General features: G+C 39.1%; 1 protein-coding gene across 8 annotated transcripts in view; it reads left to right on the forward strand.

Moving 5' to 3' along the window:
• The window catches only part of FGFR2 (fibroblast growth factor receptor 2), a 145622-nt gene extending 128552 nt beyond the window's left edge, over positions 1–17070 (forward strand). For all 8 annotated transcript variants that reach the window (XM_053389026.1, XM_053389025.1, XM_053389030.1 and 5 more), the window contains 8 exons: positions 136–257; positions 1853–1963; positions 3991–4181; positions 8645–8767; positions 10155–10225; positions 11828–11965; positions 13516–13621; positions 16736–17070. In XM_053389026.1, the coding sequence (XP_053245001.1) occupies positions 136–257; positions 1853–1963; positions 3991–4181; positions 8645–8767; positions 10155–10225; positions 11828–11965; positions 13516–13621; positions 16736–16900 (1027 nt within the window). In that variant the 3' untranslated portion in view covers positions 16901–17070. The remainder of the gene's footprint in view (positions 1–135; positions 258–1852; positions 1964–3990; positions 4182–8644; positions 8768–10154; positions 10226–11827; positions 11966–13515; positions 13622–16735) is intronic.
• The last annotated feature ends 6248 nt before the right edge of the window (positions 17071–23318 follow it).

The following is a 23318-nucleotide window of genomic DNA, read 5'->3' on the forward strand; positions in this document are numbered from 1 at the left end:
CTTGTTAGTTCTTTACAACAAATGCTCTGGTCAAAAGTGGTCTGCTGAAAGATTATTTTATTTTTCGCTCTTGAGTTTCACTGACTTCATCTCCTCATCAGATGCCAGGCGCTAATCCTCTGTTTACATCCCTAGGTTGACGCTAGGGAAGCCCCTTGGGGAAGGATGCTTTGGTCAAGTTGTTATGGCGGAAGCGGTGGGAATCGACAAAGACAGGCCGAAAGAAGCCGTTACTGTTGCAGTGAAAATGCTGAAAGGTAATATGGGGTGAAAGGGAGTATTGAGCGAGGTGGCAGGTTCTGTGAATAATGTTTCTTTTGTGGCGTCCAAACTCTCTAACTGTAGAAGGCCAAAGTTCATTTTGTTCACCTCAGGCTTCAGCAGTTTTCGGTATAAATCAGTGCCTTTGACAGCCTATTTATCTTTAGCAGCAGGTATTTACAAGCAAGTCAAAGTCTTGGTACAATTGTTTACTCCTCAACTCTTGATTTGATCCACAGGGAAGTCTACATGCTTTCGTTTGGTTGGCTAAAAGTTACTGAAAGGCAACTGTAGCATAAATGCCTTAGGTAAACAAATGACAGGACCTCACCTAGTCTCTTCTAACACATTTAAAAAATGTGCATGTGAGAAAGACAGAGTGCAAACATTTGTAAAAGGCAATATATAGAAATATGATGGTGATGATGATATTTATTCTGGGATTTAGTATATGTTTATGTGTATGGGATTTTATACAATTGTGGGCTTTTAAATTTTGTTATTTTATCTTGATGCTGGTCATTGACCGTAATAAAACAAATATACTATAGTCTGGGATCTTAATTTTAAAAATGCATATTTATACTTATGTCTGAATAATGGCTGACATTGTAAACAAAATAGGTAATTCTTCAAATGCCTTCTGCCCAAACAAAAGCCTCTAGCATGATAGGGAATGCATATAAACAAAGAAAAAGACCATTTAAGATAACTTCTGAGTGACATATGCATCACTAATTATGGAGCTAATCCATTATTTGGTGTGCTATCAGTGATCTTGTATAAGTAATCTAAACCATTGTATGTTTATTATATTAATATAATAATATTTTTTTAAACTACTGAACACTGGAAAAAATAAAAATATTTCGCATGAAAGTCTTGCCGGTAATTCTCTGATATGTTGTTTGCAACTGGGATATCTGCATTCAAGGTGCAGAGATGGGCAATTAAAGAGGTCTTGATTTAAAGTGTTACTGTTTTATATGGTTTGATATGACACAAGGCATATTCATCTCCGTATGGAAATCGGTTTTAAGTTTTATGGAGCTGGAGAACCACAGTAGGAAATTAAAGCTTTCCAAGGTTGGCCTGTTTTACAACCTCCCCCCACCCCATATATATATATAATGGTTTCTGAAGTTGCTTGAACTGGTAGAATTCCCAGACAAGAGACTGATAGGCATCACATTGAAATCGTAACATTTGGACTACATCATACAGTAGGACTTTTTGATGGTATATAATTTTCTTAAAATTATTTGTGATACAGTTTCCCTTTGTACTGTATGTGTGTGTTTTCCTAATTTTTGTTATATGTTCTTTTGTTTTCATGGAGGTTTACTCAATGAGAAGCAGAGCCACAGCTTAAACAACAGCTTAAACAACAAAGGACCAGTGGTTTACTTTGTTGCTGGCCTTGGGAATCAGGGTTGTAGGGAAACAAGTGTTACTATATCTGTAACTTAATGGCCTGTAAAGTACATCAAGCTAGTTGGAGAGCCTGCAAGGAAACATTGTAGCAGAAAAACACACTTGAGCTGGTGCGCTAGTTTAAAACTGTTGGTGGAACTCATTTTGTCTTGTGCAGATGATGCTACAGAAAAAGACCTCTCTGACCTAGTGTCCGAGATGGAGATGATGAAAATGATTGGGAAGCACAAAAATATCATCAATCTTCTTGGGGCCTGCACTCAGGACGGTGAGTGTCGTTTTGGTTTTACAGGCCGAAGGTGGTGATATAGTGCAGTTTTTAGTATGTGACATACTCTTGTCTGTTAATTCTGTGCAAGTGTAATAAAAATGATACTGTGGGAGAGTGGAGTGGATAGATGGATGCCATATTGAATTTGTTTTGAAAATCTGCAGGAACTTGAATCTCTGGCTAAAAGGAGAGGAATATCGAAGCAACATTTGTCAATTATTTTTACACAGTACTTTTCTCTGATTCAAATGCTGGGTGGATTAATTTATGTATTTATTATTTTTCAGCCTGCCCATCTGATTGCTAGGGCACGTTACAATAACAAGATTAATTAAGTTCGTTCTAGGGGTGGGCAGACTTCAAGCGTTTGGGATCTACTTTGTTTTTTTTTCACTGGAGCCAAGTGCAGAATACTGGCTAGGGAAAAGACAACACTCTCTCAGAATTAAGGAACAGGGCACCTTTGAGTGGATGCTCAGTGCAGGAATGTCTATAGGCCTGCCACTTCAAAATCCACAATCCACTCCTGATTCCCTCCACCCCAGCTTTCATCATCACAGCAGCCTTCCTTAGTTAGAAGGGAAACAAATATTTTTGTTGTTGCTATTGTTCAGCAATTTGGAGCCAGAAACCTTGCTGATCTACTGCAACTCTTGCACAGCTCCAGCAACAGAATGTGATCTGCATTCCTCCTTTATTACAGCCTATTCTAACTCTTTGGTAACTGAAAGCTAGTGCTGAAAACTGAAAGCTACTGTTGTGCTGAACACTAGTTTCACAGTGGTTTTTGTTCCTGTTCATTTGATGGAACTATGAAGAGCAAATAAGATTCCAAAAAGTAGTCGGGAATGAGTGGGTGGAACTTCATGATGAAATTCATGTGCACAAGTTAGCTCTTCAGTGGACCTTCTGCATTTCCTTGATGTCTGAAATACATGAGATGACTTTCACATGGTCATAAATGGAGAGGAATAAAAAGTAGAAGGCATGTACTTCCTGCTCCTTTTGTTTTACCTAAACATCTCGTGCCAATCTCAATAGCCCTGTTCATATGCTCTTTGCTTTCCACCCCCTCAGTTATTGTCACATGAAAGGGAGAGCAAGGGTGAACTCGTTTGGCTCACCACCTCCCTCACATCTCTGCCAGCATTGCTGCAAACCCCATATGTTGGTGCTGAACATTTGCAGCTGGGAGCCTGCTGTTTAGTAGAATCCCTGCCTGATTTAGTTTGCTAGACTTGCTCATGGAACCTACTTGGGTAGAAAAAGTTCCCTGCTGCAGAAGTTCAGACCCCAATATGTGTGGGACTGTACAAATGCTGAGAGAGATGGTGCATGTCAGGGGGTCAAGCCCATGGGTTCATCTCCTCCTCCCCCCCCACCCCAATGGAGGAGAGACCTGAATCTGGTTATTGAGCTTAAAGAATACAAAGCAGAAACTGCTCCACCTCCCTTCTGCTTTTGGTAAGACTGGGAGTTCTTATGATGAAGGCAAAATGTGGCAAGAGTGCATACTCTGCTTTGTGATCTTTTGTATGTTCGCCTGGAGTAGGTGGATGGGTAGGTATGGCGTCATAGGGGGGGGGGAGAGCGAACGTGAATGTTTGAAGGCAGCTGATTTGAACTGAATGTATTAAAGAGTTGGGTGTGTTTTGGACTCCAGTAACTTTTATTTTGTGACAATCACCTCTTTTATTGAATTTATACTATTCTGCTGTATTTGGAAATAGCTCTATTTGTTTTATCATTGCAATGGTTTTATCTCTTTTATAATTGTATATTATATTGTTGCAACCTGTGAAGGGCAGGTGAGAAGTCTAATTAAAAAATAAACATGCTACTTGTACTACAGACAGAATGAACTTATTTTCTAAATAAATACATGGCAGTAGCATTTTGAGAAAAATCATCCAATGAATCGGAAAAGATGCAAGCTACTACACTGCTATGGGTTAGTAGAATGGAATATATATATTTTTGCTCCTGGTTTTCATTCATTCATATACTGTCTGCTCACTTTGAAGGACCACTCTACGTGCTGGTTGAATATGCTTCGAAAGGGAATTTGCGGGAGTACCTGCGAGCACGGCGGCCACCAGGGATGGAATATTCATTTGATATTAACCGGGTTCCTGAAGAGCAGATGACATTCAAAGATTTAGTCTCATGTACATACCAGTTGGCAAGAGGCATGGAATACTTAGCATCACAAAAAGTAAGCCAGTGTTATTGAAAGATGACAGCTTTGTGTTACTAAATGAGCTTGCTCCTTCCTTCCTCCCTCCCTCCCTCCCTCCCTCCCTCCCTCCCTTCCTTCCATCTACAAATTGCATTTTTTAAGAAACAGATCTGAAACATGAGATTGGCATCCTGAATGTCACAACACATTCTGTGTTTTATACTCATCTGCCTGTCCCAGTGTTACATCAAGCTTATAGGCATTGCTCAGGCCCAGAGACAATAGCAGTGTTCTTAACTATTTGGGCAAATGGGTATTGCATTCTAAATTCCAGTGATGATTCCTCTGGTAGAAGGTGAGGGAGTCAACTCTGGAAATCTAGGGGAAATCCTGTTCCGGATGATGCAGGAAAGGTGGGACTGTAGGGGAATAGGAGGAGAAACCTCTCGTGGAATTGCAGAGCATTTCCAAATGCAGTTGGCAACAGTCATAGAATATTTTGCAAATTAGGTTGATTGGGGCTGCAAAATTAATAAATAAAAGCAAGTAACCCTTAGTGCTAAATAACTTGTCCACTCCTTCCTTTTCAAGATTTTCAGTTTGATCCATTTGAATGGCAGCTTCAGCTATTTTAATATTAATAGGCATTTTTACTAGCAGAATTGTTCATAGAGGCTCCAGTAAAGAGCTGCATTTAATTTGGAAGCAAATGTATGCGTAAGTAATCAAATGCCAGGTTATGCCGGCTAAGGTTTCTTTTAAAGACAGAACAAAGAAATCATTATTCGGCAAACAATATCAGAAAATGAACTTAGATATTCATGAATTCCAATATTGATGTGGATAAACTGTGAGCTGTTTAGCCAGGCAACAAAAGCATAACCTTGAGATTTGCCTTATTAAACTAAAGCCCAAACAGTTTACTAACTTACTGAATATGAAAGAGAGCGCCATTCATTTCCCAAGAGGTTTCAAGGGAATTCCATCTGCCGGCATTGGCTAATTGGTGAAAAGAAGCAGCAGCAATCCTGTGAGCAAATTAGTCATTTGTCTTCACTTAAAATATTTGCCTGCTGAGAAAACTAACTGTAATAGCATCATTTTGATATTCAGTCCTTGGAGATCCCTATTTGGCAGATTCCTCCACAGCTAAACCTTAAATTTTCCTGTGCTTGTAAATACAGTGCAGTCCTCTGCTTAATAGACTAAATAAGGACGATGGTGGAGGTGCAAGACCAGCTTTCTTAGTAACTGAGTCAGACAGAACATAATTGGCTTTGTTGTTGACTACAGCATTGTGCACTAGCACATGCTAATCAACGTTCCTTTATGTGAGTTGCTTGTTACACCAGAAGTGATATTTTCTAAATATTTTAGTCTGTATTTAAATTTTGCAGGCAGACATTCCATTTTTTGGATGCTGTGCTTGTGCACATAGTGCCAAACCATGGTTTAGCATCGTGTGGGAACATGGTCATTGTCTTTTTGGCATGCAAGCCAACTTCAGCTGTTTAAATAGAGAAATACAGCTGCACGTATCTTCTGCCCTAGAGAAGGAGAAACCACATCCTTGAATGAATGCCAACCCCCCCCAAAAGAACTGAAATGGACCAGCATAATGGAAGGTTTTGAGAGTGCAAGGCATTAAACAGATAGTAGTCACATCTGAGAAACACATTCTGATTCTTCAAACAGCTTAATATTGACATTTCACCAGCTTCCCCATACCCTTACTTGATTCTTAGGGCAGAAATAATAAGACTTAATATTTTCAGGATGTTCTTACCATCCAGGAACAGAAATACACTGAGAAATTCAGCGTGTTCAGTTGTCATCTTTATAACATGACATTAAATTTAAAAAATGCAAATGCAACAGATTTTATCAGGCAGTTAAACTTGTAATGAAATAATGTTTATTTCTTTATATCACCACGCAGCCTTGTGGGACTGGTAAGCGAAAGAAAAGTCCCTCTTCCTCCCCTTTAATACTTCTTCGGCTTGACTGTGGTGGATAGACAGAAATCATTGAAAAATGCTTCCTAGAATTGAAAAAAACTGTAAGGTTTAAAAGGGTCTTACTGCTTCTGTGAGTCATGTAATGTGCTGCACCAGCAAGACTGTGCAATCGAAAGGTGGATTTAGGGGAGCACGGCTGGTTTGATTGAACTGGGGCCACGGGGAAGGGGGATGCCACAGCTATGATTTAGAACGGAGCGTGAGAGGCAAGGAGATGCTGATTATGGCGTTGCCCAGGTTGCCACTGAAATTTGAGACCCCGAGATCTAGATCTGCCACTGTCATTTTGAAAATGATTTGTAGAATGAAAGAAAGGCCCATTCACAGTCTTGGCCACCTCAAAAGTAAGGTGACATAAACCCTCTGCACCCCACCATGTGAATTTCATTGACGTTTTTGAATGCAGGAAAAAAATGCTTAGCACAGCACTGGTTCTGACTTAACACTCGGCCAAGGTTCATAGTTTGTTCCTTCCCTGTGAGATTAAGGGGGAGCAAAACATTACCATAATGTGCAAACTGGACCACTGTTTTTGTTGTGATGTAACTATTCTTCTGCAATTTAATGGCATTCCAATAATTTCTAATATAGATCTTGATGTTGCTGGAATGTTTTATTTTATGGGTTTTTTTATTTTAGTGGCTCAAAGCCAGACCTGCACCTTGTGATTCGGATTTGGTTAAAAGAAATAACATGACAAAGAATACTTTCTGTTTAAAAAGTCCATCAATAAGAGCAGGTAGTGTTTGCTGTGGAAGTATGATATCCTGGACCAAAAGGAGAGAAGAAAAATCCAGTAGAAAGTTTCACAATATGTTTCTCCTGCTGCCTCTTATTACTAATGACAGAAAAGCTTAAAGCAAGCTATGGTTTCCATCAGCAGGCAGAACTTCCTTTCTGAGTCAAGAAAGGTCAATTGTGCATTTTCAAAAAGGTGCTGACGTGAAGGGAGGAAAGAAGGTTAAGGGTGTAGGAGACCACTTTCAAATTTCATTATTTACGTTTTCTACAAAATGTTAGTTTTTTAAAAGTCGGTAACTTGGTTTCAAAATGCCAGTCAGCTAGTATGCTGGATGTCTCAGAGGGCACAAATGTGCTACATTTCAGCCTTTTTTGGGGGTGGGGTAGAGAATATAGTTGTTTTTATTTTTATATACTTCTGCAAAAAGTAGCCACTCTGACTGCACATGTTAACTTGAAATCCTGTTCTGATGTAACTTAGAAGTTGTTAAGTCCATACGAACAGGGTTTATAGTGGAAGTCATTGAGAAGCTATTTCAGGAGCCGTATGATACAATTTAATGTACCGTTTTAAACATTTGATTCAGTTGAAGGATGGTCTCCTTTCGCAGCATAAAACAGAGTTGTGAGTTTTCAAGTGCATTTTCTTAGAGATTTCTCTAGTAGTCACTAAGGGAAAGATTTGATTGCTATCTTGCAGTATTTTAAACGCTCTCATAAAAGCAGTGGAAAATAATTACTTGGTATCACTGTATACTATTGCAGAGCTGTGCTTTAATGGCGAAAGATAAAATCAGCAGGTTTTAAGTGGCAGGAGACTTTAGACTGGCTTCCTAGGAGAAATGACAGTATTTCTGGAGCCTGTGGTACATGTTGCTTGACTATTTTTAGGGATGTTGAAACCATCTTCCCAGAAAGCTTTAACATGAGTGAATTGTCTTCTGACATATGTGTTTTAAGTATAGAAAGTTGGCCAATGGGAATTGTTTTCTATGCTTTAAAACAAAACCTGCCTTCAAGTGGTTGCCACATGTCATTTAGTTTCCACCTGCATTCCCTACCTCCTCACCCTTTCTGAAGTCTCCCAGTAATGTTTTTTTCCCAGCTGAGAGAAATAGTGGGGAGGGTCAGATTATAGCAGCAGGAATCAGATGGCCACAAAATTATGTTGTTCTGTGCTTCCTTCCACTCCCAATGCTTTGAGGCATAGTCCAGAGGACAGAAACAGATCCATCAACTACACCAAATGAAGGAAGATCACAATGGCAGTGCCCTCCAAGAGCCAGAAATGCGTCTTGCTCTTGCATTTTTGAGTTGTGTACTCTCAGTGTACAACTCAGGACTTGCTTGTCAGCAGCATAAACAAATTGTAGTGATCTGTGCATAATTTAATACAAAAGTCTTTGTGTTACACCATTTTAGTTTTGAGGGACTAAATATATGAACTCCTTGTCTTCTTTTGTTCATCATTTTAAAAGAAAACGTTTCATAATTCAAAAATGTTTTACATTTTTTGGGGGGTGTTGGAGAGAAGTGCTTTTTTAAAACGGGGGGAAACCCCTACTTTTTCTGGAATGATTCCATTTTTCTCTGAGCCTTCACATCTGTCTCTGACTGTGTGTACCTGAATGAAGCAGTGTGAATTCTGATGGCTGAAGGTTTATCAAGTTGAGAATCGGGTTGCAGATGGGATGCGTGTACTCACTTCTGTGAATTCAAATTTTAAATTTTATTTTCCAGTGCATCCATCGAGATTTAGCAGCAAGGAACGTTTTGGTAACTGAAAACAACGTCATGAAAATAGCTGACTTCGGGTTGGCCAGAGACATCAACAATATAGATTATTATAAAAAGACTACTAATGTAAGTGGATGGCAGTCTTATCACTTGATCCGGTATCTTTTTTCCTTGGTGCATTTAAGTATGGCAAATGTATTCCTAATGGACTTCTTGTACAGCAGCCTAACTTTTAATCAAAGAAATGAAAATAATAGGCAAGTGTGTTAGGATTCCTAACCCCTTTTTACTAGGAAAGGAAGGTTATCTGCTTACACCAGCTGGGAGAGTATGTGTTACATGATGCTTTCTAAAGGATAAGCTTTAGCCTTTTTCGTTTTATGGCCTCCATGAAACTTGCAGCACATTCTTTGACTGTTAGCTAGATACCGAATATGAATATAAATTTGGCTTTTTGTAATCAATGGATAATTTTGTGGAATGTATCCATTATGAAATTACTAACATTTGGTTTTAGTTTTGTAGAAGTCTTTTATTACCCACATTTCAGCAGAAGCTTATGACATTCTTGGCAATCCGCTGGTTAAATAACAAGCACTCCCCATTTAAATAGCATGCCTTCACTGTGGATAGCAGCTTATTCTGTTTTTTTTTTTTTAAAAAAGCAACAGGATCTCTTAGCATACAAAGTAGTGATTAAATCTATATAGAAAAGGCCTAACATGCAGGGCTTCTCTTGCACATTATACTAGATGCCCCTGCGTGGTCATTCACATGAATCATATTTCTGGGTCAGCTGTCATTTTAGTTAACTTATTTATTTAGTACATTTATATTGTATCTTTTTTCCAGCACAGAAATCAGGGTTCTTTAAATCGGTGGTCTCCCATTGGTCTCCCATTTAGGCATTGAACAGATCCAGTCTGTGGGCATGTGACACTGAGAAGGACTATTTGACTTTGGTTGAGGAGAGGAACTGCTAAACAGGCGGCGACCATTTTGTGTTTGTCCAACTGACACACAATCCTTTTGGACCTAGCAGAGGGCAGAACAGGGGCAGGCTAATGCAGTGTGTGCCTGCAAAATATTTTGCTGCCTGCACAAGGGCATATTCCAACATTTTGGTTTTTAATTTTTTTTACCCCCGAGTATGCTTGAATACAGCAAAGTAAAGCGTTCCCTGTATTAAACAGGTTCTGCAGAGTGCTGACGATTAGGGAATGGTGCCTTGGTAGGGTGGAAGCTGTGGCAGAGCTGGACTTTCTGATTCTTTCAATTCTGAATAAGACATTTTAAAATTCTCATTCTATAGAAGTTAATGAGAATCACAGCTATGTTAATGAGCCAGGAGACTAAGGAAAGAGGAGCTGCATTTTCTAATTTTTCATGGAACTGTTAATTTGCTTTAGCAAAATTTAGTATTGCAGCTTGACTTAATCTTTGCCAGATTCATTGCTGAAATTGACTAATGATCAGTAGATAACCAGTTGCTGCCTTTCTATTTTATGTCCAGGGTCGGCTGCCTGTGAAGTGGATGGCACCAGAAGCCCTATTTGACAGGGTTTACACACATCAAAGTGATGTGTAAGTAACTTTATCTTAGAACCTTACTTTTATCTTTTTATTCATTTATAGCTTCTTCCAGTGTACTTGAATTACATGTAATAGAAATATATATGCAACAGATTAAAATATGTCTCTCAACCTTTGATCCACCAAGGTAAATTAATTTACTACAAGCCAGACACCTTTATTCCGGCAGGTTAAAAAGCTGGAAAGAAAAGCTTTTTGTGCTTTGTTTTTTTGCAAAGGCTTTTTTGTTTTTTTAAAAAATTACCATGGAAAACTTCAGAACCAAAGAAAACAATGGATATTTTCAATCTCATTGCTGCCTCATGGACTCATTCTTTCAGCAATATTGTTGACCTCACTTTGGTAGATTTTATATTATTTTCCCCTCCTTTACTTCCTGAGACCTGTGGCTGCCGTTTTATTCCCCAGTAAGTGGTAGCCTTAGAAAGTGAGGATTTTCTGGAAGACTGCAGACCAGTGCTCTGTTACTAATCTGGCTGGCTTCAAAGCACATGAAAGGTAGAAAACACTGGCTTCCTCTTGCCAGTGCGGAAGTTTACTTCCCTTGAACCTTCTTTACAGATGTGCAGCTCTGAAGCATTGTTTTAAATGGTTTGGTTGGAGCATTTTCTGAACCAAAGCATGGAGACACTAAGACTTGAGTTGCTGTTAATTGTTCGTAAATCTGTGACTCCAAGGGCTTCCTCAGAATTGCAGATACATTTGGACAAGAAGCAAAATAGTCAAAACAGTCTGTTTCCCATGCTAGTCCTTGTCTGTTTCAGAATCCCATGCAAATGTCTGGTGCACATATTTGTTGTATTCATGCCACCTTTGGGCTGATCAGACTTATATAATGGGTCCACATCAGCCTCTGATAGCAGATCACACACAAATGCCATTGCCTTACGCAGTCCTGCCTTTATGGATTGTCAAGACGTATCTGCAAGCAAATATGGTTTGGATTGTAACCATGGAACAGGTTGCTTATATTTGGATCAGATTCAGCCGGACCCTACTTACATCCCATGATTCCGTGGTTCTGGCTGTGTCTCTTTGTCTCTCTCCTATGTGTGTGTTATTATGGGGCAGTCAACGTGGTTCCCTCCATATGTTGTTGGACTACTACTTCCATCATTCCTGCCTATTGGCCACATTGGCTGGGGCTGATGGGAGTTGTACTTCAACTGGCCCTGCCATCCTCTTCGCCCAAGGCACTCAGAGCAGTTTCTGTGTGATTCCCAGAGGTTTTCCATCCAGGTTGTTTGCAGAAGCAGATCTGCTCAATTTTTAGCAATAGAACTGAGTCACCCCCAACATTTCTCTGTTTTTGTTTGTTTTCATCATGAAGTACCGGTACTTCCTCAAACAAAATGATTTTTATATTTGGAGGGGGGTTAGATTATTGGTTTCTGTAGGATTGGTAAAAAATGGAAAGGTAGATGGATAGCTCTCATTATTCACCTGCCGCCAGAAAGAGGAAAACAAGCAAGGAAAGTAGCGTTAAACAACTTTGCTGCTCAGATCATAAGGTAGGTAGCTAAAAGTAGATGTCTCTATGCTGTCTTTAGTAAATCTGATTCATTACAATTTTTATTCCCTTTCTTGTTTTAGATGGTCATTTGGTGTGCTAATGTGGGAGATCTTCACTTTAGGAGGGTCACCGTATCCAGGAATTCCAGTGGAAGAGCTCTTCAAGTTGCTGAAAGAAGGACACAGAATGGACAAACCTGCCAATTGCACCAGTGAACTGTAAGAACTCTTTCTTGCTGGGCCATGGGCTGAAGAGGGATGTGCTGATATAATCAACAATATTTATATGATAAATATTGTCGTGTGCTATAATGTTATATGCATGTGCACACAGGGCAGGTTCAAAAATGAGTATTAAAAGAGATGAAACGAATCAGACACAGGAACAGGGAGGGTCCTGAAAATACACATCTCAGCTGTTAAAAGCCAGGATAAACATCACATGTCCGATACTGCATATTTTTAGCAATGTGAACAGGAAGCGTATGATTTGGGAAAGTTTTAATTATGCAGTCAATTGTGGACCTGCCAAAAGTACACCTCAATAAGTTGATCTTTTTGTTTGAGTTGCACTTAGACCAGGTCCAGCTGCAGACTTCAGGCGCCCTCAGCACAGTGCTGCTGATGCCCTCTCAACACGCATGTTCTACACATACCCAGGGTGGTCAACCATTTTTCTTCTAGGCCCTCAGATGGCTTTTTAGCAGTGGGTGGGGTAGTGGTACTGGCCTTGAATGGCTTGGTTTCGATCCACAGTGCTCACCTGCCATATTTAGACAAATTATTATATATTAGAATATTATATTAAATTATTGCAACCCAAGGATGTAGACAAGCTGCTTGAAGAAGTGTGGCTGACCACCTGCTTCCTTGACCCTTGCCCACTTTGGCTTCTTTGAACTGGCCATAGGGGGGTTGTCTAGGTGGATCTCAGGAGTGATTAATGATTCATTGGGGAGGGGTGGTGGTGGCACCATTTGTTTTAAGAAGACCTGACTTAGACAGTGCCCTAAGCAGAGGGACATGAAATAGATACCCTCAATCATCAATTTGCGTTTTGCCCAACCTTAGCTGGGCAAATGTATTCCGCCACATTTATGTAGGACTTTACAGTTAAGTACATGCTTGTCCTTTCCTAAGTTGGAACTCCTCACCCTAGTGATCTTTTTTCACCCACATCTAGCCAGAGAACCATCAACAGCAGGCCTTCTACCCACTATCTCACTTGAATCATGCAAGAGTATATCTTGTCTGAAGTATTTGTACAGGGTCTGAAAACCCTACAGGCTTTTTTTAAATTTAAAGTATTTACTTTACTCATGCACCTGTCTCATACATCCCAAAGTTGCTTTCCAGACCCGTTTTAAACACAGCATATGGTTCACAGATTCATCAAGTAACCTGCAGTGGAACTCGTGATTTCTGCTCACGAGTGTTTGCCTAGTGTATGCTTCACATAATGGTTACTCAAATTCTCCCCTGTGAGCTGCCTTGAGCTTCATTTCAAAAGACAGAACATAGGCTACTAAGGATGATGATGATGATGATGATGATGATGATGATGATGATAATAATTGTATATGCAGAATACGAATAAGCATCAATGGAAATCACCATCGTTCATAATGCATGCATCTTAAATACTCCAGACTGTAACATGTGAACACACCCTGACTTTAACTGAACAGCCCTGAAGTATTCTGAATATGGAAGATGCCTGACATAGACACATTGAGTTAATTAACACAATGAAATTCTGCTTTCCACAGCTACATGATGATGAGAGATTGCTGGCATGCTGTGCCTTCCCAGAGACCTACTTTTAAGCAGCTTGTGGAGGACTTGGATCGGATCCTCACTCTCACAACTAATGAGGTGAGTAAGGCGCTTGCTTTTTAAACTTCTGAAAGAACAAGCAAAATGCTTTCATTGTTATAAAGAGCATCTTAAATGAGAACATGCCTATTGCAAGGTATGTTAAGGAGAGTTTGTGCGTTGCAAGGCCCCTGACAATGAAGGGCACTTGCACAAGTTATGCACAATACACATTGCACACATATCCTGGTGGAATCCCTGTTCACAGAGTACAAAGCACTGAGCACTGGTTTTGCCCACACTACAACCATGTCCAAGTATCCAAAAAACAACCATTAATTTCTATGGATAAACTAAAAGAGGTGCATTCAGTGTATTAATCTCTTCCTATACTCCCAGCCAGTGAGAATCCTTTTTCAGTGTTAAAGTGCACTGCAGTTTGATTCTGATTTCCATATATGTAGAAATAGAAGTCTGAACACAGCACCAAGATCAGTTAAGTATTGTAGATGAGAAACAGTATTGGAGATTCTGTTGAACCCACAAATTATAAAATTTCTTAGGCTTGCATTTTAATTTGAAATGGAGTTTCTTCCCAGGTTGGTATTTATTTTTGAAGTAGTACACCCTTGAATACCAGCTATCATGGATTGTCTTCCATGGTAAATTGTGAGCTGCATGGACTTCCCCACATCTACGGGGGTCATACTATAGCAGCATATTGAAGCTAACAACCAAGTAAGGATTATCACATAAATTCGTCATCTGAACCATCCTTCACTGAATATATGGATCTGTTGAATATGTGTGAATCACATGGATAAAGTCTTTCACTGGGTATCCCAATAGCTTTCTCCTTCCATTTGTGGTAGAAATTTCCCACTCCATATTTTTCCTAAAAGCTGTCATGCTAATTTATATTGAGGAAATGACAACTTCTTTTGAAGTCAATGGGCTATTTGCCATTGATGGTAGAGGCGCCACAATTTTAGCCTGTGCATACCGATAGATTCATATTGTCTCTAAATAGACATGGAGATCACAGGGACCAGACATGAAAGAGTACTTACAAGATATGGAAGTAACATCAGATCAAAAGTGTACTATGAACTTTTTTTTTTTGCTGTGTGCCATGCTCCGGTTTATTTTACATTGAATTAACCACCACTGTCTTAATAGGAAAACATTCACTGTTGTTTTTTTTAAAAAAAGAAAAATCACATAATTTGTTAAAAACGCACGCACGCAGCCCAGCTTTTAAAAATTGATTTTTCACATCTTAGAATCGTAACTTGTGGTTTAGCAAATGAAGAGATTGGTATTTAAATGAATACAGCTGCTCTGCAGAAGTTGAAAGAGAAGCAGCATTTCAAGGAGAAAAAATAACTTTATTCTCCTGCCAAAACTGTTGTTTCAAGAACTTCTATAGCCCTGGCTTCAGATTCAGCTGACACTATAGCTCTTTTTCTCCTCTTCCTCTTCTTTTTAAAGATTTATTTTATTTTCATTAAACATTTACAAATGACAAATAAAACGACACAGAAATGTAGCTGTTACAAGACTGTACAAAACAAAGCACAATACAGTAGCAAGGAAAGTATCCACCAATGTAAGATTGTGAGCACTCTGCTCCCATGGACTTGGAAATTCATCTTAAGGCAAGGATCCTATGCCTTATATCCTATGCCCCACTTTCAAAAGGCCTTTCCATATAGAAGCTGGATAGACTGGGGGATACAAAGTATGTGTTTCCTTATATATGAAAGGGAAATAGAAAAAGCAAACTTTCTCAAACCTATCTCTTTTTGACACACCACGCACTTGATGGTCCTCTTCTGGCTAAGACAATCCAGATGTCATGTCTATGTCACAGACATAATTAATCCAGGTCTCCATTGGTGGCTCTGGTTCAGCTTTCCAGTGACAAGACAGAGTTGGTCACTCTGCTGTCAACAAGAAGAATTCTAGGTCCCTATGCTTAATCACTGGGTTTTATTTGTACCCCGCCCCCAGCTATGAAAATGTAGGACACAAGCGACTAGGAAGGTTTTCTGTGTTAGACTCATTGAATGAAAGTGCCATGCTCCTTCTGATTTCATTGGGGCTCGCTCAAAATCATTGCTAAGTTTATTGAGTTCCACAAATGCTGGTGGAAGCAACTACAGTGAGCAAAAATATATACTTAGAGTACTGTATTGCAGGGACTTGGGTATTGAGCACATGTAAATTGAAATATGATATTATAAAATACAAAATAGCCAAGCTTAACCAAATGGATATTGGAAAGAAAGGATCGTTCTCTCTGCAAATTGTTTCCATGTGCTGGGGGAAAAAAATAGTTCTGTGTAGTGTGAAATTTTGTTTTTATCATCGTAAGCAAAATGTTTGCTTTTGATGTGGCTACAGTATATGTCTCGACTGGTGTGGTTAAAGTTGATGTTGTTGGAACTGACACATCTGCCTCAGAATTCCCTTTTTTGTTGGTTTGGGTCCCCCGCTCCTTTTTCACACTCCTCTGGTGACTTCTAGTTTTATGAGTAGCTATTACCCTCCCCCCCCAACTCTCCGTCTAAAGAGCTTAAGGCCTTCTTTCCCTACAGTGTTATCCTCACATCTACTATATAAAGTTGAGTTAGCTGAGAAATGAAGCCAGCAACCCAAAAGAAATCATCATGGATGGGTAGGGATTGAACCCGAGTTTCTACAGTCTTAGTTCTGACACTGGCCCTGTGTGCACATCTTGAGTAAACCGTAGTTTGTACCATGCTTGCTCTCAAGAGGGCTCCTTCATGCTTGCATGCAGATGAAATGACCCACAATATATGGCTTTGCATTCCATCCAAACCCAAGTATCATGGTTTGTTTTGCTTCCAGCAAATCACAACCGGTAAGCCAAGAAAAACCCTTTGGGTACAGAGCACCAGTGAGATCAGGAAAAGTGAGAGAGCCCTCTTATGCATGTTTACAGTGAGCTATTAACCATGGTTTACTGTGATATGTGAACTGATTCAAGAAATCTACTTTTGAATGCTGAATGGTGCCAGCCTGTTTTTGTTTGTTTGTGTTTCTATATGAATGTGATATTATTCACACACACACACACACATTCACACACCCCACAGAAGTAAATGTGTACACTCCTAAAGTAAATACGTGTATGAATTTATCTTACAGGAGTACCTAGATCTTAGTGGACCACTGGAACAGTATTCACCTAGCTACCAAGACACGAGGAGTTCCTGTTCTTCAGGTGATGACTCTGTTTTTTCTGCCGATCCGATGCCTTATGAACCTTGCCTCCCTAAGTACCAGCACATAAACGGCAGTGTCAAAACATGAAAAGAACCCTTATTTTATTCCTCAAAGGAGTAAGAAAACAAGAATGTCTACCTACCATGTGAAAAAAAAGAGCCTTTCTTCAGACACACAGGATTTTTGTTTGTACATATGAATTGTAGGGACCAAAACAAAAGCAAAAAATTGGCAAAAGGTGTTATGATCACACCAGGGGAAAAAGTGGTGTACTTTGGAATGCCAAACAATTTTCAGAAGAAGAATTTTATGGGCCATATTTGGATGCCAGTTGACAGGTCTGGATGCCGCAACACACTTTCTACATTCAGTGGACCAGTTGGACTTGAGGCAAATGTTGGGTCAGCCTTCCTTGTTTATTTTGTAATATTTGGAGAAAATATATGTTGGCACACACTTACAGAGCACAAATGCAGTATATAGGTGCTGGATGTATGTAAATATAATCAAATATGTATAAATATATATTATATATATTTACAATGAATTATTTTTTTGTATTGATTTGAAAATGGATGTCTCACTTCACCAAGCAAAATTAGCCTTTTTTAAAAAAGAAACAGCTACCTGTAATTGCTGTTCATACATAAAACTTTTCTTTTTTAAAATATCACCACCTAAAGGTGAAAAATACTTTGCTTTCAGGGAAAATTGTTATCTCATTAATTTATTAATTAATTGGTAATGTACAAAACAATTAATCTTTTATAGGGTTGTGTTATTTTGTAATTTAAATGGCATTTCTATGCAGACAGCACAGAGAACTAGTAGATATATTGCTCAAACTTTACTAGTTGTCAGATCTTTTTTTAAAAAAAGAGAGAAATATTTACGGTATATAACTAATTTTGGGAATTAAGGTTTTAATTAATTTGGGTTGTTTTTTTAACAGTGACATGCTATACATGTCTACCCTTTGAGTTCAGCAGGTATAGGATTGCAGCCTAAAGTTACACGAGAGGTTATTGCTGTAACAAACCAAAACTCTCAGAAATAAAAAAAAGTATCCTTTAATGAGAAAGTATTTTGCTCCCTGTATTGCCAGGTGTGTAGCTGTTTTGGTTGTCACACTTTACAACTCAAATGCAAAAAAGTTAGATGGCCACCCCTGTTCATTACGACCCAAAAGTCTGAGACTTATTCCATAGTATTTAGCTTGTCTAAACTTCTACAATTTTTAAACGCCCTAAACCTCAATTCTTAGCTTTCTGTACATGCTTCAGATTAGCAACTATGTTTGCTGAACATCCAATAATGCTTTTAGATATTTTGATCAAACACACGCTTTTGAGGCTCCTCTTGTAGTACGAGAGCACCGAGGTTGTCATCATGGCAATTACAGAAATTCATGTTGGAATCTGACCATCTTTCTGAGGGGTTATTTTATTCTTGCTCCATTACAGCTTTCCAAACCATCCTGCTGTACCAGGTGTCAGCCCTGGTGCCTGGCCAAAAATATTACTGCATTTCTATAACTTGTCTTTCAGAATTTAAAGCATTATGTTTTCACATTCAAATCACCTTTCACGCTGGTGTAGCCATGCAATATGAATGCAATCCATACCAACTTTACATGTTTTTTAAAATGGGGGGGAGGGGGTAAAAAGTATTAAAATCTGTTAATTTTTGTACTGACAATAAAAATCTTTCTACGGATATTAATGTTAACATTACAAAATAAATGTCATGCATCTTATTTTTTAAAATCATTTGTGTCTTACAAAATGGCTTCGGGTTTTCTGCGATAATATAGCCAGAAATGGAATGAACACCCATTAGTTTGTGTTAGTTATTGTTAATGTATGACTGTTCACATTCAGCACAATCCATTACATGTCATTTCCAGACCATTCCCAATTTATTTCAGTACAGTGGTACCCCGGGTTACAGACGCTTCAGGTTACAGTTGCCGCTAACCCAGAAATAGTACCTCAGGTTAAGAACTTTGCTTCAGGATGAGCACAGAAATCGTGTGGTGACGGCAGCAGGAGGCCCCATTAGCTAAAGTGGTGCTTCAGGTTAAGAACAGTTTCAGGTTAAGAAGGAACCTCCAGAACGAATTAAGTTCTTAACCCGAGGTACCACTGTAGTTGGAAAAGGGCAACCAAGTATTGTTAATAATAATGCTAGTAGTAAGCAAAAAGACAAGCAAAGTTTGTCCCCATACAAAAAGGCCAAACTGCAAAAGATGATAAAGCTGCATTGTACCAGTGACCCTGCAATGGGGAGTGCTTTACACTGGGCTTAAAGAATTCAATTTTTTTTGTTCTCTCGGGAACAGAAAAGGTCATGAAGGGGTCATGGAAGGGCTAGAAGAGTGCTAAGTGCAGCACAAACTCCTTCACATGCCCCCCTTTTAGAGAATTCAATGGCATAATCTGTTCAAACAAGAAAAAGTGAGAATTTATGGAAAACTCCATCCTGCCAAGAACCACGTTTCAAAGAGGGTTGTGGCCAAGATACAATATTTCGTCTAGACATTTCTCTCTGGCGCAGTTTATTTTATTTTTTTTATTTTGTTAAAGGTCTATATTCAGTAGAATATAGTGCTTCCTTCTGCCCCAAATTCTGTTGCCACAGAGATGTACAAACTGGAAACTAAATACTGAGCTATGGACACTTACAAAAACAATAGCATCAATGTCACAATTCTATGTCATTATGTCCCAGAGTCAGTGTGTTCAAGGAAACTTCAAACATTTGCTATAGAGTCATCTTATGTTGGGAATCAATATGGTATGTTGCCTTTAAGCCAAATATGAAGCTATTGATTCACACAAAAGGTTTGCCACTGGGATCTATAACATGAAAATGTCCTCTCTCCCTTTCATTAACTCATGTGTGTGCATGCTTGCATAGAGTGTTAAAACCTTCAAAGTTACTAGTAGCATTTATTTTGATGCTAACTTACAGGCAGATAGTATCCCTGTTCAAGGTACCCATTGAACTTCATGACTGACATAGATTCTAATTTTTGCTTGGTCACTATCGGTTTAACCTAGCTCTCTTGGTTGTTGTGAAGATAGAGAACTTGACATGTACACAGCATTGAATTCACTGGACTAAGTGCAACATAAACATTTAAATGCACTTTATGAGTTATTCTGTGAATTACTTAATGTAATTCGACAACTGAATAGTATTTTTTCCAACATGAATGGCTATAGCTGCAATGGTTGTAAAACCAGAAAAACAAAACAAGTGATTTTTGCAAATTAGATTAAGTTTTTTTTAAAAAAAAATAACAAGATGTCCTTCCAGCATCTTAGAATACATTGTTTTTGGAGCGCTTTAGCAAAAAGATCAGAGGCTTTTGAGCTATGTCTAATCTGACTTCTGACAAGTTCATGCAGGCTGCTCCCATACATAACTTAGAAATAAGTTCCAGTAAGTTCAGTGGGACTAACTCCTTCATATGTGGGCATAGAACTGTAGCTTTTAAAAGTCACAGTAGTTCGTTTCGTTTTGAGTGTTAGCTGCGATAACCTTTTGCCTATCACTCACAACCACACCAAGGGATGGTGAAATCATACATTCCAGGCCTCCTTAAAAGTCAATAAACTTAGTTCTCACCCACACATGCCCTCATACAATACTTTGTATCCCAGATACAAAGCTCTCAAACACTTGACTGATTAAAATAGCCCTGCCTAATGATGCAAAAGAACAACAACTTTTGGATCATTTAAGGGAGTTTGCAATGTGTGCTTAGAAGAGTTTGTTCCGAAAGTGATGCACCAAATAATTTTTGGGCCAAATCATTCTGAAATGGGCCAAGAAATTTCACCTCAATGGAAGACATTTGTTTTAGGATCATTACATAGTTTTCCCCCATAGTGGGATCAGGTAGCATTTTATTATTTGTAGCCTGCTAGCTTCACCAAATGGTCCCAGGGTATTGTGGAAAGAGCTATGGGTTCAAGATTCAATGCCATCTGGATATCCTGCTATATAAACATGAAGGGAAAGGATAGTAGAAGTCTCGTCAGTTACAACTGAGAGCAAAGCCAGAGAAGAACATTTGGGAGGGAGTGAATTCAGTGTGATAGTGGCATATTGTTGTTTCAGCATTTGTTGGGACATGAGGAAGGAGCAGGGTAAGCATTTTGAAACAAGGAGATTTGAAATTCTCGTCAAACTTTCAACATAGACGGGTTCTTGCAGTTGTCCATGGCATTGCAATGCCTACAGCAGAAAATTTAAATCACAACCCTCCCAGCATGGTGGTAAAAATATAATGTGTCATTGAATTTTTTATGATAAATTTAATTATTAATTAAATTTAATGATAAGTTAAAATTTTAATGAAAATTATGGAGAAAGTGGTAGAGAGTTTTTCTCATAACAGCAGAACTGGACATCCAGTGAAACTAACGTACTTCAAACAGCATGTAAACTATGGAAATTGCTCCAACAGGAAGCTATGATGACCACCAATTTATATGATTTTTAAAGTAGATTGGAGAAATTCGTAGAGGTCAAGGCTATTAATGGCTACTAGCCATGATGGCTATGCTCTGCCTCAATGGTCACAGGTAGTAATGCTTATGAATGCCAGTTGTAGGAAACCACAGTGCAGAAGACCACTTGTACTCAGGTTCCGTTTACGGGTTTCCCACAGGCAACTGGTTGACAACAGAACAGGACGCTGGTCTCAACTGGCCATTGGGCTGCTCCAGCAGACTCATCTTTTCTTACATCTTAAAATTGGTGCTTGTGGCAAGTCACATTCTCTTTCCTAATGTCAGAGTTAACCCCAACCTCATCTTCCCATTCAGAATTGGTCTACTACACTTCATTTTTAATTATTGGGGATGATTTTTGTGCTTAAAGTGGGCGAGAGATTTGATCAAACTACACACATATGGCTCACATAGTTTATAACATCTTCAAAACATACTTGGCATCAAGTAGTATGGGAAACAGCCTTATTAGAAAAACTAACCAATAAATTGAAACTGACACCGGGGACAAATAGAAGACGCCTTCACCCCAGTATGGTTCCTCTTTGCCACATACACAGCCCAACAAGACAACAAGAATCCGCCAACAACATACGAATCAATCTGGCTAACCTGATCCAAAAACACACGCACCCCACTCACACACAAAAACAAATCTCATTACAGCCAATCAAAGACAAGAAAGACAACCAACCATACCCTAGGCCACTGCCAACCTCTCTCACCCCCAAAGAAATACAAGTGAATAGTAAGAGAACCCACACAAGTAACGCTGACACAACACCCCTCACGTACATTAAGCAGAAGAATAGAAACTTTGCCACCTAACCCCACATCACTCTCCCCTCCCCATCTTCCCCACTTTCCTTCCTAACCTAACACTGTATGTAACACTAATGTCTCACAACAAATGAAACTGATCTGTAGAAAATGAAACTTGAAACTTGAAAAAGACAATGCTCATATTTTTGTAAACTCAGAAATCATATTCACACACACACACACACACACACACACACGGCTATCAGGTTTTGAATTGATTTCAGTACCAGTCACAACATATTCTTTCTTATTTATGGCTAAGAAGCTGTCACTGCCCAAAAGCTATAGAGGCATGAGTGAAGGGGGAATCTTCCTGGCCAGTGTCTCCTTTTACAGGAGAACGAGGGGGATGAAATAAGCCAGGTTTTAAGTTTTCTGCCAGGTGCCTAAGCTTTAACCATAATTTGTTAGCTATTGTTGACATAGCTATGGATAATGTTAACCATGACTTAGCATTGTGTGCAAACCAGTACACTGAATGCTTCTCATGACTTTCTACAGTATATGAAGGAAGAGAAATGCATTATGTTTGCTATCTACTATATCTACTCTCAGGGCCCTTCCTCCTTCCAAACCTGCTGGCCCCAAGAGTCTCTTTGCCCTAGCATGAAGCATCAGTCGTTCGAACACATGTGTCCTCAAAGGCTTCCATATCTTCAAGATTTCTTTGTAACTCTAACTGCACACAGCCGCGGCCCCCATTAATCACCCTGTTCTCCATGACAATCAGTAGATTTACGGTATAGCATTTATGAAACACAGAATGCAATTAAGTGCCATCAGTCAGCTTGGCTATAGTTTCCAGATCCTCTTGAATCCTTTTCAAACTTCAGGGTGGTTTGGTCAAAGTGGGGCTACACAGGAGATGAGCTTTGCAAAGGGCTTTAACTTTCAGCTATTCCAGATGCAAAGCAAAGATCGATTCAAGATAATGAGGCTCATGCTTAAGAGTCACTGTGGAGTTCCTCACATGTATCATTCTGTTTCCGTGAGTATGGAGAACTGCGAAATGACACAGAGCAAGATCTCCATCTCTGCAGCAACAGGAGTAGATTTGATGCTGCCTTTTCAGTTTGAATGAAGCAGCTATTAATACAATATTCTGTCTTGGAAGAAGGCAGATTTCTGTTAATTCAGGCCAAGAAAGTGATATTTCGCAA

This window comes from Podarcis raffonei, chromosome 5 (assembly GCF_027172205.1).
Source record: "Podarcis raffonei isolate rPodRaf1 chromosome 5, rPodRaf1.pri, whole genome shotgun sequence".
NCBI lineage: Eukaryota > Metazoa > Chordata > Lepidosauria > Squamata > Lacertidae > Podarcis > Podarcis raffonei.